At 38.9% G+C, this 16,074-nt stretch overlaps 1 protein-coding gene across 1 annotated transcript; it reads left to right on the forward strand.

Moving 5' to 3' along the window:
• The first annotated feature begins 13,589 nt into the window (after window positions 1-13,589).
• On the forward strand, window positions 13,590-15,522 carry LOC110592034 (importin subunit alpha-1-like). Its single transcript, XM_044913332.1, has one exon. The coding sequence runs from the start codon at window positions 13,710-13,712 to the stop codon at window positions 15,297-15,299; it is 1,590 nt and encodes a 529-aa protein (XP_044769267.1). The 5' UTR covers window positions 13,590-13,709; the 3' UTR covers window positions 15,300-15,522.
• The last annotated feature ends 552 nt before the right edge of the window (window positions 15,523-16,074 follow it).

Below are 16,074 nucleotides of genomic sequence, written 5' to 3' on the forward strand. Positions count from 1 at the left end.
TCCAACAGTGGGCATGTGGTTCTCCTCCATAAATCCCACACAGGCTGGGTCTCTCAAGCATAATTTCCCCTCCCCATCAACCTGGGAATCCCTTTCTAACTGAGTGCTCTTTCCCCTGTTCTATGCCAATTTTCTGTTCCTCTTTCCAATAATCTTTCTAATCTTACCACAATGCTGTTTGCTCCTCCCTGTGGGGGAATAGTCAAAAGTTGGACTCATGACTAAGAACCCATCTTAGTTTTGTTATGTAGTTGGTCACAGACCCATGGTGCCTGAGACCATGTACAACCTTTAATGTACACTCTCCAACACTTTTCCTCCTTTGGGTGCCCTCTCCTACAACAAAATTTCCATGGCCCTGGCTACCATGTCCTGAGAGAACACCCTAGTTTCTAGGGGCTTCTGGCCTCCACAGGAACTCCAGTGCTTGACTAATTGCTGGTGCCCAGAATGAGCTTAGTCTTTAGGAGATTCTTTCTGGGCAAATGGAAGAGAGATGGGGATCTTTGATTAGACTGAGCATATATGCTAACATTCTCTATTTCCCTTCCAGAAAATCTTCAATATTTTAATAAATGTTCTGTATATGGGTGGTGGCTTGCCCAACAACCTTCAGGTAGCTTTTTGCCTGGTTTTCTGTCTGGATTTTTATCTGAAATCTTTGGTCTCAAACATCCTGGTGCCATCAATCACAGTGAAGCTGGTTTCAAAGAGGCTTTCACAACTTCTTTCTCACTGTAGATGGAATTCCAAGGTCCACACCAGCCTGTGCTGGGTCTGTTTATGGCTCCCTGTATCACAACCTACAATTTGGCACTCACTGGGATCATGCGCACCCTGGATTGGGTCTAAGATGAGTGGTTTATGCAGAGATGCACCCATATACTGCCCCTGAGTCCAGACTCTCCTAGGAGGGACATCGGGCTTAACCTCAGTTAACTGAAATCTCTCTGCCCTTTACAATATAAAGCTTAGTCCAAACCCCATGCAGAAAGGGCAAGCACTTTTTTGAAATTTCTGAAAATCCTAGAGGGCTTTAAATTCTCATACTCAGGTCTGTGTGTGAGCTCAGGCTACCACTAAATTAATTCAGCTTATAGCTTGCTTTATCATTTCATGGGCACTCTTTCCCCAGAGTATGGAATCCAGCTCCTTTCCCTGACACACGCCGCATGCTCGGGTTCCTTCATTGATCCATTCGTTCATAAAAACGGCCATGTCTTCGTGAAGCTTACATTTTCGTGAAGAAAGATGGGCAACAACACAGAAAACAAGTAAATACATGGTTTGCCGGAGGGTGATTAGTGCGACAGAGACAGGACTGCATGAAGATGGCAGCTCCATAAGGGCAGGGAATTTTGTTTGTTTGTTTTGACCTATTTGCAACACGTAGAATAAGGCCTGAGACAGGGTGTTGGATGAGTGTTTATTGGTTAAATGAAAGGGTAAAGGGCATACAGCAGTGGTGTACTAACGACTGGCTCTCTGGGTAAAAGCGTATGCACGTGTGTGTACCCATCATAAATTTCACATTTTATCTAAATATGTATTCTATAATATATGATGATTATATAATATATATTTTATATTTATCATAAATTTTACTACATTAAAGATTTGTAGCAAAATATTTATAAATAATAATAAAATATTTAGTTTTTTTCTTTTTAAAAAAATATTTTTATTGTTATGTTAATCACCATACATTACATCATTAGTTTTTGATGTAGTGTTCCATGATTCATTGTTCGTGCATAACATCCAGTGCTCCATGCAGAACGTGCCCTCTTTAATATCCATCACCAGGCTAACCCATCCTCCCACCCCCCTACCCTCTAGAACCCTCAGTTTGTTTTTCAGAGTCCATCGTCTCTCATGGTTCGTCTCCCCCTCCGATTTCCCCCCTTCATTCTTCCCCTCCTGCTAGCTCCTTCTTTTTTTTTTTCCTTAACATACATTGCATTATTTGTTTCAGAGGTACAGATCTGAGATTCAACAGTCTTGCACAATTCACAGCACTCACCATAGCACAGACCCTCCCCAGTGTCTATCACCCAGCCACCCCATCCCTCCCACCCCACCCCCCACTCCAGCAACCCTCAGTTTGTTTCCTGAGATTAAGAATTCCTCATATCAGTGAGGTCATATGATACATGTCTTTCTCTGATTGACTTATTTCGCTCAACATAATACCCTCCAGCTCCATCCACGTCGTTGCAAATGGCAAGAGCTCATTCCTTTTGGTGGCTGCATAATATTCCATTGTATATATATACTACATCTTCTTTATCCATTCATCTGTCGATGGACATCTTGGCTCTTTCCACAGTTTGGCTATTGTGGACATTGCTGCTATAAACATCAGGGTGCACATACCCCTTCGGATCCCTACATTTGTATCTTTGGGGCAAATACCCAGTAGTGCAATTGCTGGATCGTATGGTAGCTCTATTTTCAACTTTGTGAGGAACCTCCATACTGTTTTCCAGAGTGGTTGCACCAGCTTGCATTCCCACCAACAGTGTAGGAGGGTTCCCCTTTCTCCGCATCCCTGCCAACATCTGTCGTTTCCTGACTTGTTAATTTTAGCCATTCTGACTGGTGTGAGGTGGTATCTCATTGAGGTTCTGATTTGGATTTCCCTGATGCCGAGCGATATTGAGCACTTTTTCATGTGTCTGTTGGCCATTTGGATGTCTTCTTTGGAAAAATGTCTGTTCATGTCTTCTGCCCATTTCTTGATTGGATTATTTGTTCTTTGGGTGTTGAGTTTGATAAGTTCTTTATAGATTTTGGATACTAGCCCTTTATCTGATCTGTCATTTGCAAATATCTTCTCCCATTCTGTCGGTTGTCTTTTGGTTTTGTTGACTGTTTCTTTTGCTGTGCAGAAGCTTTTTATCTTGATGCAGTCCCAATAGTTCATTTTTGCCCTTGGTTTCCTTGCCTTTGGCGATGTTTCTAGGAAGAAGTTGCTGCGGCTGAGGTCGAAGAGGTTGCTGCCTGTGTTCTCCTTTAGGATTTTGATGGACTCCTGTCTCACATTTAGGTCTTTCAACCATTTGGAGTCTATTTTTGTGTGTGGTGTAAGGATATGGTCCAGTTTCATTCTTCTGCATGTGGCTGTCCAATTTTCCCAACACCATTTGTTGAAGAGACTGTCTTTTTTCCATTGGACATTCCTTCCTGCTTTGTCAAAGACTACTTGACCATAGAGTTGAGGGTCCATTTCTGGGCTCTCTATTCTGTTCCATTGATCTATGTGTCTGTTTTTGTGCCAGTACCATACTGTCTTGATGATGACAGCTTTGTAATAGAGCTTGAAGTCCGGAATTGTGATGCCGCCAGCTTTGCTTTTCTTTTTCAACATTCCTCTGGCTATTCGGGGTCTTTTCTGGTTCCATGCAAATTTTAGGATTATTTGTTCCATTTCTTTGAAAAAAGTGGATGGTATTTTGAAGGGGATTGCATTGAATGTGTAGATTGCTCTCGGTAGCATTGACATCTTCACAATATTTGTTCTTCCAATCCATGAGTATGGAACATTTTTCCATTTCTTTGTGTCTTCCTCATTTTCTTTCATGAGTATTTTATAGTTTTCTGAGTACAGATCCTTTGCCTCTTTGGTTAGATTTATTCCTAGGTATCTTATGGTTTTGGGTGCAATTGTGAATGGGATTGACTCCTTAATTTCTCTTTCTTCTGTCTTGTTGTTGGTGTATAGAAATGCCACTGATTTCTGTGCGTTGATTTTATATCCTGCCACTTGACTGAATTCCTGTATGAGTTCTAGCAGTTTTGGGGTGGAGTCTTTTGGGTTTTCCACATGAAGTATCATATCATCTGCAAAGAGTGAGAGTTTGATTTCTTCTTTGCCAATTTAGATGCCTTTGATTTCTTTTTGTTGTCTGATTGCTGTGGCTAGGACTTCTAATACTATGTTGAATAGCAGTGGTGATAGTGGACATCCCTGCCATGTTCCTGACCTTAGGGGGAAAGCTCTCAGTTTTTCCCCATTGAGAATGATATTTGCTGTGGTTTTTCATAGATGGCTTTTATGATATTGAGGTATGTACCCTCTATCCCTATACTCTGAAGAGTTTTGATCAAGAAAGGATGCTGTACTTTGTCAAATGCTTTTTCTGCATCTATTGAGAGGATCGTATGGTTCTTGTTCTTTCTTTTGTTAATGTATTGTATCACGTTGATTGATTTGTGGATGTTGAACCAACCTTGCAGCCCAGGGATAAATCCCACTTGGTCGTGGTGAATAATCCTTTTAATGTACTGTTGGATCCTATTGGCTAGTATTTTGGTGAGAATTTTTATATCCATGTTCATCAAGGATATTGGTCTGTAATTCTCCTTTTTGTTGGGGTCTTTGTCTGGTTTTGGGATCAAGGTAATGGTAGCCTCATAAAACGAGTTTGGAAGTTTTCCTTCCATTTCTATTTTTTGGAACAGTTTCAGAAGAATAGGTATTAAGTCTTCCTTAAATGTTTGGTAGAATTCCCCTGCGAAGCCATCTGGCCCTGGGCTTTTTTTTGTTGGGAGATTTTTAATGATTGCTTCAATTTCCTTAGTGGTTATAGGTCTGTTCAGTTTTTGTATTCCTTCCTGGTTCAGTTTTGGTAGTTGATAATCTCTACGAATGAATCCATTTCTTCCACGTTATCTAATTTGCTGGCATAGAGTTGCTCATAATATGTTCTTATAATTGTTTGTATTTCTTTGGTGTTGGTTGTGATCTCTCCTCTTTCATTCATGATTTTGTTGATTTGGGTCATTTCTCTTCTCTTTTTGATAAGTCTGGCCAGGGGTTTATCAATCTTGTTAATTCTTTCAAAGAACCAGCTCCTAGTTTCGTTGATCTGTTCTACTGTTCTTTTACTTTCTCTTTCATTGATTTCTGCTCTGATCTTTATTATTTCTCTTCTCCTGCTGGGTTTAGGCTTTATTTGCTGTTCTTTCTCCAGCTCCTTTAGGTGTAGGGTTAGGTTGTGTACTTGAGACCTTTCTTGTTTCTTGAGAATATTTAGTTTTTTTCATCATAACTTCTATATAAGCTACCAGTTCTCCAATTTTTGCCAAATTCTTGCCTCCAAAGCTACCCTCTGGTTGCAATGAAAAAATGAATACAGTACCAACATGAATGCTAACTGATAATTTTGTTTACATTAAGAAAAGTACAAAAGTGAAATAATACAGATGTACATTAAAACTTCACTCTTTCATCAATGCTGTGAGTGACTTCTTTGCTGAATCAGAAAATGGTTTTTGAACATTGGAAGAATGTTTTCCCAACTTTTTGCACTTTCCACAATATGATAGCTACAGACATGGCACACTTTTAAATTTAAACTGTGTTATTAATATTAAATCCAGGCTATTAAACTCTTCTTTGCTTTTGCAGATTTCTGCGGTGTAAATACTCCCACCATGACCAATTTCAAGCAACCTATGTGATGCTTTTAACCACAGAATTGAATGAGACACAGCTGCACACCGTCATAGAGTGTTACCACTGGATGGGTTAGTGATGTTCAGCAGGGGACAGTTTTGTTCCCCAAGGGACATTTGGCAATGTCTGGAGACCTTTTCAGTTATCACAACTAGGGAGAGGGGATACTACTAGTGTCTAGTGGGTAGAGGCCATCCCCGTACTAGATGTCCTACAACAAAGAATTATTTGGCTCAAAATGTCAATTGTGCCAAGTATATCAAAAGCATAGATAATAGTAAAATATAACAAAATATTAGGAAGCGATGCATTTGGAGAATTTGCCACCTTTGCTTTTAATATAATTTATTTGATGTATTTATTAGTATAATTTCATATAATTAAACTAATTAATTATATAATTTAATTTTTAATAATCCTGTGTTTAACCAGTTTGCAAAATTCCTGAAAATTTAGCAACCAGTTCTTTTTTTTTTTTAAAGATTTATTTATTTATTTGAGAGAGCGAGAATGAGAGAGAGTACATGAGAGGGGGGAGGGTCAGAGGGAGAAGCAGGCTCCTCGCTGAGCAAGGAGCCTGATGCGGGACTCGATCCCGGGACTCCAGGATCATGACCTGAGCCGAAGGCAGTCGCCTAACCAACTGAGCCACCCAGGAGCCCTAGCAACCAGTTCTTACATACTCACATGAGCCAGCTCCAAGGCACCCCTGGGATAAGGGAGAGCAGAGAGGTAGTCACTATTTTATATAGAGCAATCAAAGAAGTTCTTAGAAAGTGACTTGAACTTAGACCTGAAGCAATTGAGGGGTGAGCTCTGTGGGCATCCAGACAGGAGGAACAGCATCTGCAAAGGCCTGCCATCAGGGAGGTTGCTTGCCATGTTCCAGGAACACACAGAAGTCAAGCAGGAGGGGACAGAGTGGAGATGGGCTCAGATGGGAGTCCATGCAAGAGTTTGAGCAGGGGCGTGCCACAGACCAGTGTGTAGGGCAGAATTTCCTGAAAGGTGTTGGGTGATGGAGGAGCCATACAACACCTTGACATGGACTATCAGGTACCTCCATTCTTGAAGCACCTTCTGGCCACTTGCTATCTGGATTTACTACAGGCTGCCCCACCATACAGAGAGCAGAGCCAGGCACCCTATGCTGACTCCCCTTTCCTCCCTACCCTTCCCCTTTTCTCCTCACCACCTTCCCTCTCCCACAAGGGCACTTCACCCTTCATCATCGAGAGGACTTCAGCCCTGTCTAGTGCTACCCTTGAACTTGACTCCAGACCCATCATGAGATTCAGTTAGACAAAAGGGCCTAACTGCCCATCAGTTGTAAGGACCACAAGGAGCATTCACCCTCCCAGAGCACAGCTGAAGTTTACATCACACTTTCCCCTCTCTGATATTAACATATAAATGACCCACCGATAATTCTGTCAGAGGTATCCCCCCAAATAAATTACTCCCATTACTGAAAAGGAGGCATAATGTCAATGCATCACTTTTGCCACCTGACTTACAGAGTAGGTAGCACTTTAACGAGGTCTTGCTCTGTGCCTAGTGGTAAGTGCTCACAGATTCCAGTGTGACCATAATCTTGGGCAAATGACATCATGAAGGACAACTTCAGTCCCCCCCAAATAATATCATCTATGTTCCTGCCTTTTTAGATGCCCCGCATTAGCTCTCTTACCCCTCACAACAACCTGTGATGGGAATATCGTGTCTGTGTTACAGATAAGGAAACTGAGGTTTAAACAGGTTAAGCAACTTGTGCCGGATTGCACAGCTCTGCACGCAGAGCTAGGATTCAGAACCACACGTGTCTGACTCCACAGGCAAGCCTTACCTGCCCTCCTTGACTCCCAGCCCACTCCATGCTGCAGGCCCACTGCCTCCTGTACCGACTGTTCCAGAATCTCATACCCCCAGAAGGTACACATGCCTGGCAATTAAGATTGAGGAAAACACACTGGAGGTTTTTCCTCCAATTGTCATAGAAGTAAACAAAATAAGGACCCACCTTCTTTTAATTATAATCACCAAAGCAGTTCAAAATCTTACAAAATCTCTCCCGTAAGTACAGAATAGTACTGTAATTTTGAAAAAGAAAGCATCAATTAGCCTTGTATTGTCACACTGTCATCTGCTTGTGTACTTCAAAATTCAGTTTCAATCAGAATTGCCTCTGAGTGAGGCCCCATCATCAAGCCTTCATTCTAGGGCCACATGTTTCTTCCCTTGGTGACTCTTGATCTCCTCTTTTTGTAACAGCTGTTAAGAATTCCATCTTTCCCCCAGCTGGGAGGGAGGTGTGACCCTCTTGCAGGTTTCTCTGTCTCACTCAGAGAGTTATAATACGAAGTTTAGTCATAGCACATTTTAGAGACAGGAAGTAGCCACAGAAAAAACCTATGGCTACAAACCAGTCTGCTTCTGAGGCACCAAATACAGTCTCTGTCCTGTGCCAGTGTCTTGCTTACCCTAGAAATATCAGTCACCCTGCTGTTTCCCATAGCGGTGACACTTTTCAGTAGCCGGGCCATAAAGCTTGAACTTGGAAAAGAGAACCGTGGGAGAGTAGACACCAGTGAGCAAACACCAGCTGGGGACAGCAGGATCTTGAAGCAAGTTTGCTATAGTTCTGTGGGTCTGGAAAGCAGGCTGAATAAAGTCATATTTTCAATCTACATGCCTTGCCCCTCCTTTTCTGAGAAAACATAAATCACAAGATTTTGTAAGAAAATGCCATGAACAACAAAAAATCAAGGAAAAGACTAAATGAAAGAAAAGAGAAAAAAACTAGATATATTAACAAATGAGCGAGGAAATGAGTAAAAAACAAACAAAAATGCATAAACTTTCTTGAGGACAGTTTGACAAAATATACAAAATCCATCAAAGATGTGAATAACTTTGACCCATGATATCCACTTCTAGGAATTTCTCTTAAGTAATTAGGGAAGTCTATAAATATGTAGCTTCAGAAATGTTTATCTTAACATTGTTTGTAATGAAAGAAAAACTGGAACAATGTAAACATTCAATAGCAGAAGATTGGTTTAGAAAGTTCAGGTCTGTCCAACCGGTGGAATACTATGCAGCCATTTAAAATAATAGTGTGGAAGTTATTTATTGATGTCAAAATATTTTTTCCCTTCTTTGTCTTTTTTTAAATTTTATTTTATTATGTTATGTTAGTCACCATACATTACATCATTAGTTTTTGATGTAGTGTTCCGTGATTCATTGTTTACATATAACACCCAGTACTCCAATCAATACGTGCCCTCCTTAATACCCATCACCGGACTAACTTATCCCCCCACCCCACCCCTAAAACCCTCAGTTTATTTCTCAGAGTCCATATGATGTCAAAATATTTTCAATATTTCTTTAAATTCTTTAAATATCTTAAAGTGAAAAAAATCAGATTAGGAAAATAATATGAGGGAAATTCTGCTTCTGGCCAAAAAAGGGTAATAGGAAACAGATTTATCCTCCTGCCAGAAACAGCCAAAAAAATGGACAAAATATATGAAGAGTGAGGTTCATGATACTGTATATCAGTCAACAAAGGACAGTGATTTCCCATAAGTGGGAAATAAATGAGGTGGACCTTACTACCATTTTAGCTTACTGCCATGAGTTTCTGGTCCACAATGCAAGGAGGAAAAACTCAGGTGGAGGCCAGTGGATTCTTTAGTTGCAGAGATGGAAGAGAGTACAGGGACACTATGGTGGCTAGAGTCCACAGGAAAGAGCACCTGAACGGAGAGGGCTTCGCAGAGGGAGAACTCTGGGAATATGCAGAGGGTCACTCCTGAGTATTCACTTGAGTACTGATCAATGCTGCCATGTGAGAAAGCTACCTGAGACCAGAAAAAGAATCACTCAAAAGGACTAGAGAGCAGTGCCTAACACACAAACAGGACCAGGAATGTGCCTGTTCCCACCAGATAGACTGGAAAACATGATTCATAGGCCTTGGGTGGAGTATACAAAGTGGCCTTCTTGCAATAACGAAGAATAATTAGCCCTAAACTGAACGCTGCTCTAATCCTGCCTGATAAACCTTAAAAGCAAGACCTGAAAGGATCAAACTGTCTCAAGTAAGTTAACTATGTCACAAAGCTCAATAAAATTTATAGGAATACAACAATACCTAGCACACAGTGGGTAAATGCCACAATGTCTCGTATCCAATCAAAACTACCAGGCATGCAAAGAAGAAGGAAAGTACAGCTCATAATGAGGAGAAAAATCAGTCAACTAAAAGTGATCCAGAACTGACACAGATGTTAGATTTGGTAGCAAGGACACTAAAAGAGTTGTTATAGTTGTCTTCCATATGTTCAAAAAGTTAATAGGGACATGCAAAATCTAAAAAAAAGACCCCAATCAAGCTTTTAGGGATTAAGTATACAATGTCTAAGATTTTAAAAAAATACTTGTAAGAGATTAATGGCAGATTACACATTACAGAAAAAGAAAAGAAAAATGACCTTGAAAACAGCAATAGAAACTTTCCACAATAAAACCCAGAGTGTGTCAACTATACCTCAATTAAAATAACTAAATAAAACACAGAGTGAAAGGGAATTTGAAAAATCTGAACAGAGCACTTGTGAGCTATGGGACAATTTTAAGTAGCCCAATGTACTTGCAAGTGGAGTCCCTAAAGGAGAGGAGAGACACATAGGTATAAAAACGTTTAAGGAAATAATGGCCAAAAACTGTTCAAGTCTGATGAAAACTATATACATAGAGATGCAAGAAACTCAACAAACCCCAAGCATTCAAAGAAACAAGAAGAAAACTCCATCAAGGCACATCATAATCAAATTGCTCAAAAGCAGTGGCAAAAAGAAAATCTTAAAGGAATCTAAAAAAAAAAAATCATGTTAGATGCAGAGGAACAAAGATAGAGATGACATCCAATTTCCAGTAGAAGCAATGCAAGCAAGGAGCTAAAGTACAGGATCTGTGAAGTGCTGGAAGAAAAAAGACTGTCAATTTATATCATATATGCCATGGTAATATCTATCAAAAATGAAACAAAGTAAAGACATTTTTGGACATACAAAAGCTGAAACAATTCATTACTAGTAGACTCACATTACGATGTTTAAAAAAAGAAAAAATGTCTTCAGGTAAAAGGAAAAAGATTCCAAGTGGAAATATGCATCTATAGAAAGCAATGAAGAGCCACAGAAATGGCAACTAGAATACATAAGGTATTTAAGATATTTTTATTAATAAAAGAACTTTAAAGATAATTGACTGTTTAAACAAAAATAATAACTATGTAATGGGGTTAGATATAACACATGTAAAAGAAGTAAAATGTATACCAACAATAGTGCAAAGTTCAGGAAGGAAGAAATAGAGGTACACAATTGTTGTATTTATACTGTGTGTGAAATGGTTTAATATGATTTGAAGAAAGACTACGGTAGGTTAAAGATGTACACTACAAACACTAATGCAAACACTAAAATTAAAAAGGCAAAAAATTACAGAGAATAAGCCACCAATGGTGATAAAACGTAATCATGAAAAACAGAAATTAACCACAAGGCAGAAAAAGAGGAAAGGGGGAGCAAAGAACACATGGACTGACTAGATTACAAATAGTAAGGTAATGATAGTTTTGAACCTAATCTTATCAACAATCACATTAAATGCAAATGGCCTCAATTCCCCAATTAAAAGGCAGAGATTGTCAGAATGTATTGAAAGAGCAAGATTCAACTATAAGTTACCTACAGAAAATGCATTTTAAATATAAAAATACAAATGAGTTAAAAGCTGGGGATGGAAAAGATATATCATGCTAACACCATTCAAATTAAAGCTGAAGTGGCTATATTTAAAATATCAAATATTGTAGTTTCAGAGCAAGAAATATTACCAGGGATAAAAAAGGGTATTTCATAATGATAAAAGATTTGTTAAAAGGACATAATAATTCTAAATGTTTATGCCCTTAATCACATATCTGCAAAATACATGAAGCAAAAACTGGAAGAGCTTTAAGGAGAAATAGACAAATCTGCAATTATAATTAGGGATTTCAACTGCTTTCTCTCAACAATTGATAGAACAAGTAGATAGGAAATAAGTAAGGATATAGAATAACTGAACATTATCAGCCAGCTTGACCTAAGTGACATTTAGAAAACATTCCACCCAACAGCATCAGAATACACAGTCTTTTCAAGTATATATGGAACATTTATAAAGATTTATAAAGGAAGAACTAAATGCTAATTTTAGAAAAGAAAAGAGACATCTAATAAATGACTTCAGCTTTGGCTTAAGAAACTATGAAAGGATACACAGCTATAAAAAAGGATGAGATCTTACCTTTTACAACAACATGGATGGATCTAATGGGTATTATGCTGAGTGAAGTAAGTCAGACTGAGAAAGACAAATACTATATGATTTCACTCATATGTAGAATCTAAAAAAAATAAAACAAATGAATAAACAAAAAGAAAAATCAGACCTATAAGTACAGAGGACAAACTGATGATTGACAGAGGAAAGTGGGGGTGAAGGGATGGGCAAAATAGGTGGAGGGGTGTCGGAGATAGAGGCTTCCAGTTACTGAATGAATAAGTCATGGGACTAAAAGGTACAATGATATTATAATAGTGTTGTATGGTGACAGATGGTAATTACGCTTGTGGTGAGCATAGCATAATGTATAGACTTGTAGAATCACTATGTTGTACACCTGAAGCTAATGTAACATCATGTGTCAACTCTACTTCAATAAAAAAATTAAAATAAAAAAAAGCTACCTACATGTAAACAACAACAACTACAAAAGAAAAGCAAATTAAACCCAAAAAAGAAGAAAATAAATAATAAAGATCAGAGCAGGAAAACAAAACAAAACAAAACCAGAAAACAGAAAAACAATACGAAAAAACAATGAAAACAAAAGCTGTTTTTTTGAAAAGATCAGTAGCCTTTAGGCAGACTGATCAGGAAAAAAAAAAAAAGAGTAAAGACATAAATTACCAAGGTCAGACATGAGAGTGGTGACTTTATGATAGATCCTATTAAAAAGATAATAAAGGAATATTGTGAATAATTTCATGTGAATAAATTCAACTATCCAGAAGTGGACAGATCCCTTGGAACACACAAATAACCAAAGCTCACTCAAGAAGAAATACATAACCTGAAGAGCCCAATATCTATTAAAGACATTGAGGGGCACCTGGGTGGCTCAGTCGTTATGAGTCTGCCTTCGGCTTAGGTCATGATCCTAGGGTCCTGGGATCGAGCCCTGCATTGGGCTCCCTGCTCAGCAGGAGGCCTGCTTCTCCCTCTCCCACTCCCCCTACTTGTGTTCCCTCTCTCGCTATCTCTCTCTCTCTGTCAAATAAATAAATAAAATCTTTTAAAAAAAAGATATTGAATTTGGAGTTTAAAATCTTTCTAGGCCCAAATTGTCTTCCTGGCAAATTCTACTAATTCTCTGCAAACTTCCAGATAACTGAGAAAGAAGATAAGACTTCCAAACACATCTCATGAGACCAGCATTACTCTAATACCAAAGTCAGACTAAAATATTACAAGAAAACTATAGACAAATAGTTCATTAACATAGGTATAAAAATTCTAAACAGAATTTGAGCAAGTCAAATTCAACAATATATAAATATTATAATATATTATGACCCAGGCATGAAAATCAGTGTAATTCACAATATAAACAAACTATAAAAGAAAACCATAAGATCATCTCAATAATGTAGACAAAGCATATGACAAAAATCTAACATCCAATACTGAGAAAAACTCTCAGCAAACTAGGAACAAAAGTGAACTTCATCGGTCTGATTAACGGTATCTGTGAAGAACCTACAACTAATATCAATTTATTGGTAAAAGACTGAATGCTTTCCTCCTAAGATCAGAAACAAAACAAGGATATCCACCCTTACTACTTCTATCCAACAGTGTTGGAGATTCTAGCCAGTGCAGTATGGCAAGAAAAAGAAACAAAAGGCATCCAGATTAGAAAGATGGAAGTAAAGCTGTTTTTGCTTATAAAGAAATTTAATCTACAAGAAAACAAGTAGAATTAAAAAGTGAGTTTAGGACACCGTCTTTGGGGTGATCCGTGGTGGACGTTTTGAGGGCAGCTGACCTGCAGCCTGCGTGCCCCGGACCGCCTTCTGTGGAAGCCTGAGCCGGCCGTGTAGCTTTCTCCCTTTGTCTCATAACCATGTCCACCAACGAGAATGCTAATTCACCAGCTGCCCGCCTTAACAGATTCAAGAACAAGGGGAAAGACAGTACAGAAATGAGGCGGCGCCGAATAGAAGTTAATGTGGAGCTGAGGAAAGCTAAGAAGGATGACCAGATGCTGAAAAGGAGAAACGTAAGCTCGTTTCCTGATGATGCTACCTCTCCACTACAGGAAAACCGCAACAACCAGGGCACTGTAAATTGGTCTGTTGATGACATTGTCAAAGGCATAAATAGCAACAATTTGGAAAGCCAGCTCCAGGCTACTCAAGCTGCTAGGAAACTGCTTTCTAGGGAAAAACAGCCCCCCATAGACAACATAATTCGGGCTGGTTTGATTCCAAAGTTTGTGTCCTTCTTGGGCAGAACTGATTGTAGTCCCATTCAGTTTGAATCTGCTTGGGCTCTCACTAACATTGCTTCTGGGACGTCAGAACAGACCAAGGCTGTGGTAGATGGAGGTGCTATCCCAGCATTCATTTCTCTGTTGGCATCTTCCCATGCCCACATCAGTGAACAAGCTGTATGGGCTCTAGGAAACATTGCAGGTGATGGTTCAGTTTTTCGAGACTTGGTTATTAAGTATGGTGCAGTTGACCCACTGTTGGCTCTCCTTGCAGTTCCTGATATGTCATCTTTAGCATGTGGTTACTTACGTAACCTTACTTGGACACTTTCAAACCTTTGTCGCAACAAGAATCCTGCACCCCCATTAGATGCTGTTGAGCAGATTCTTCCTACTTTAGTTCGTCTCCTGCATCATGATGATCCAGAAGTATTGGCAGATACCTGCTGGGCCATTTCCTACCTTACTGATGGTCCAAATGAACGGATTGAAATGGTTGTGAAAACAGGAGTTGTGCCCCAGCTTGTGAAGCTTCTAGGAGCTACTGAATTGCCCATTGTGACTCCTGCGCTAAGAGCCATAGGAAATATTGTCACTGGGACAGATGAACAGACTCAGGTTGTAATAGATGCAGGAGCACTTGCTGTTTTTCCCAGCCTCCTAACGAACCCCAAAACTAATATTCAGAAGGAAGCTACGTGGACAATGTCAAACATCACAGCTGGTCGCCAGGACCAGATACAGCAAGTTGTGAATCATGGATTAGTCCCATTCCTCGTTGGTGTTCTCTCTAAGGCAGACTTTAAGACACAAAAGGAAGCTGTCTGGGCTGTGACCAACTATACAAGTGGTGGGACAGTTGAACAGATTGTATACCTCGTTCATTGTGGCATAATAGAACCATTGATGAACCTCTTAACTGCAAAAGACACCAAAATTATTCTGGTTATTCTGGATGCCATTTCAAACATCTTTCAGGCTGCTGAGAAACTAGGTGGAACTGAAAAACTTAGTATAATGATTGAAGAATGTGGAGGTTTGGACAAAATTGAAGCTCTACAAAACCATGAAAATGAGTCTGTGTACAAAGCTTCATTAAACTTGATTGAGAAGTATTTCTCTGTAGAGGAAGAGGAAGATCAGAATGTTGTGCCAGAAACTACCTCTGAAGGCTATACGTTCCAAGTTCAGGATGGCACTCCCGGGACTTTTAACTTTTAGATTGTACAGCTGAGGCAGAAAGTTGTTTGTTGTGTACTCTGTTCGGTAGAAGTTTGTCTTACTGTTTTTCTACTAAGAACTCTTTTTAAATGTGTTTTGTTATTGTAGCACTTTTTACAAGGAAACTCTACTTGACCAGTTCCAAACTGTACAACCTGTATGAAGCTCCTCCTCTCAGTGGGTTTCTTATTTCTATGTGGAATCTCTCCTCTCTTGCAGTGTCCTGTAAGTAAAGATTAAATTCCACTCTTAAAAAAAAAAAAAAAAAAAGTGAGTTTAGTATGGTTACAGAATACAAAATCAGTATATATGAAAATCAGTACTTCTATATATTAGCAAAGAACAATTAGGAATTGAAAAAATTTTAAGCACACCATTTATAGTAGCTGAGAAGTAAATCTGATCAAAAATATAAAAGACTTGTGCACTAAAAACTGCAAAACACTGCTGAGGGATATTATAAATGACCTAAATAAATTGAGCCAAATATCATGCTCATGGGTCAGAAGACTCAATATTATTAAGATGTTAGTTCTCCTCAAATTCATCTAAAGATTCAAAGTAATCCCAGTCAAAATCCCAGCAGGTATTTTAATAGAATTTGACATGCTGATTATAAAGTTCATATGGAATGAAATGCAAAGGACCTAGAATAGTCAAAACAACTGTGAAAAAGAAGAACAAAGTTGGATGAATAACATTGCCTGTTCCAAATTTATTATAAAAAAGCAGTAATAAAGACAGTGTGGTATTGGTAAAAAGACAGACAAATATA

The sequence above is a fragment of the Neomonachus schauinslandi genome, chromosome 3 (genome assembly GCF_002201575.2).
Source record: "Neomonachus schauinslandi chromosome 3, ASM220157v2, whole genome shotgun sequence".
NCBI lineage: Eukaryota > Metazoa > Chordata > Mammalia > Carnivora > Phocidae > Neomonachus > Neomonachus schauinslandi.

Excerpts from the sequence above, each read along its gene's own strand:
- LOC110592034 (XM_044913332.1), top strand. The coding sequence starts at position 13,710 with ATGTCCACCAACGAGAATGCTAATTCACCAGCTGCCCGCCTTAACAGA.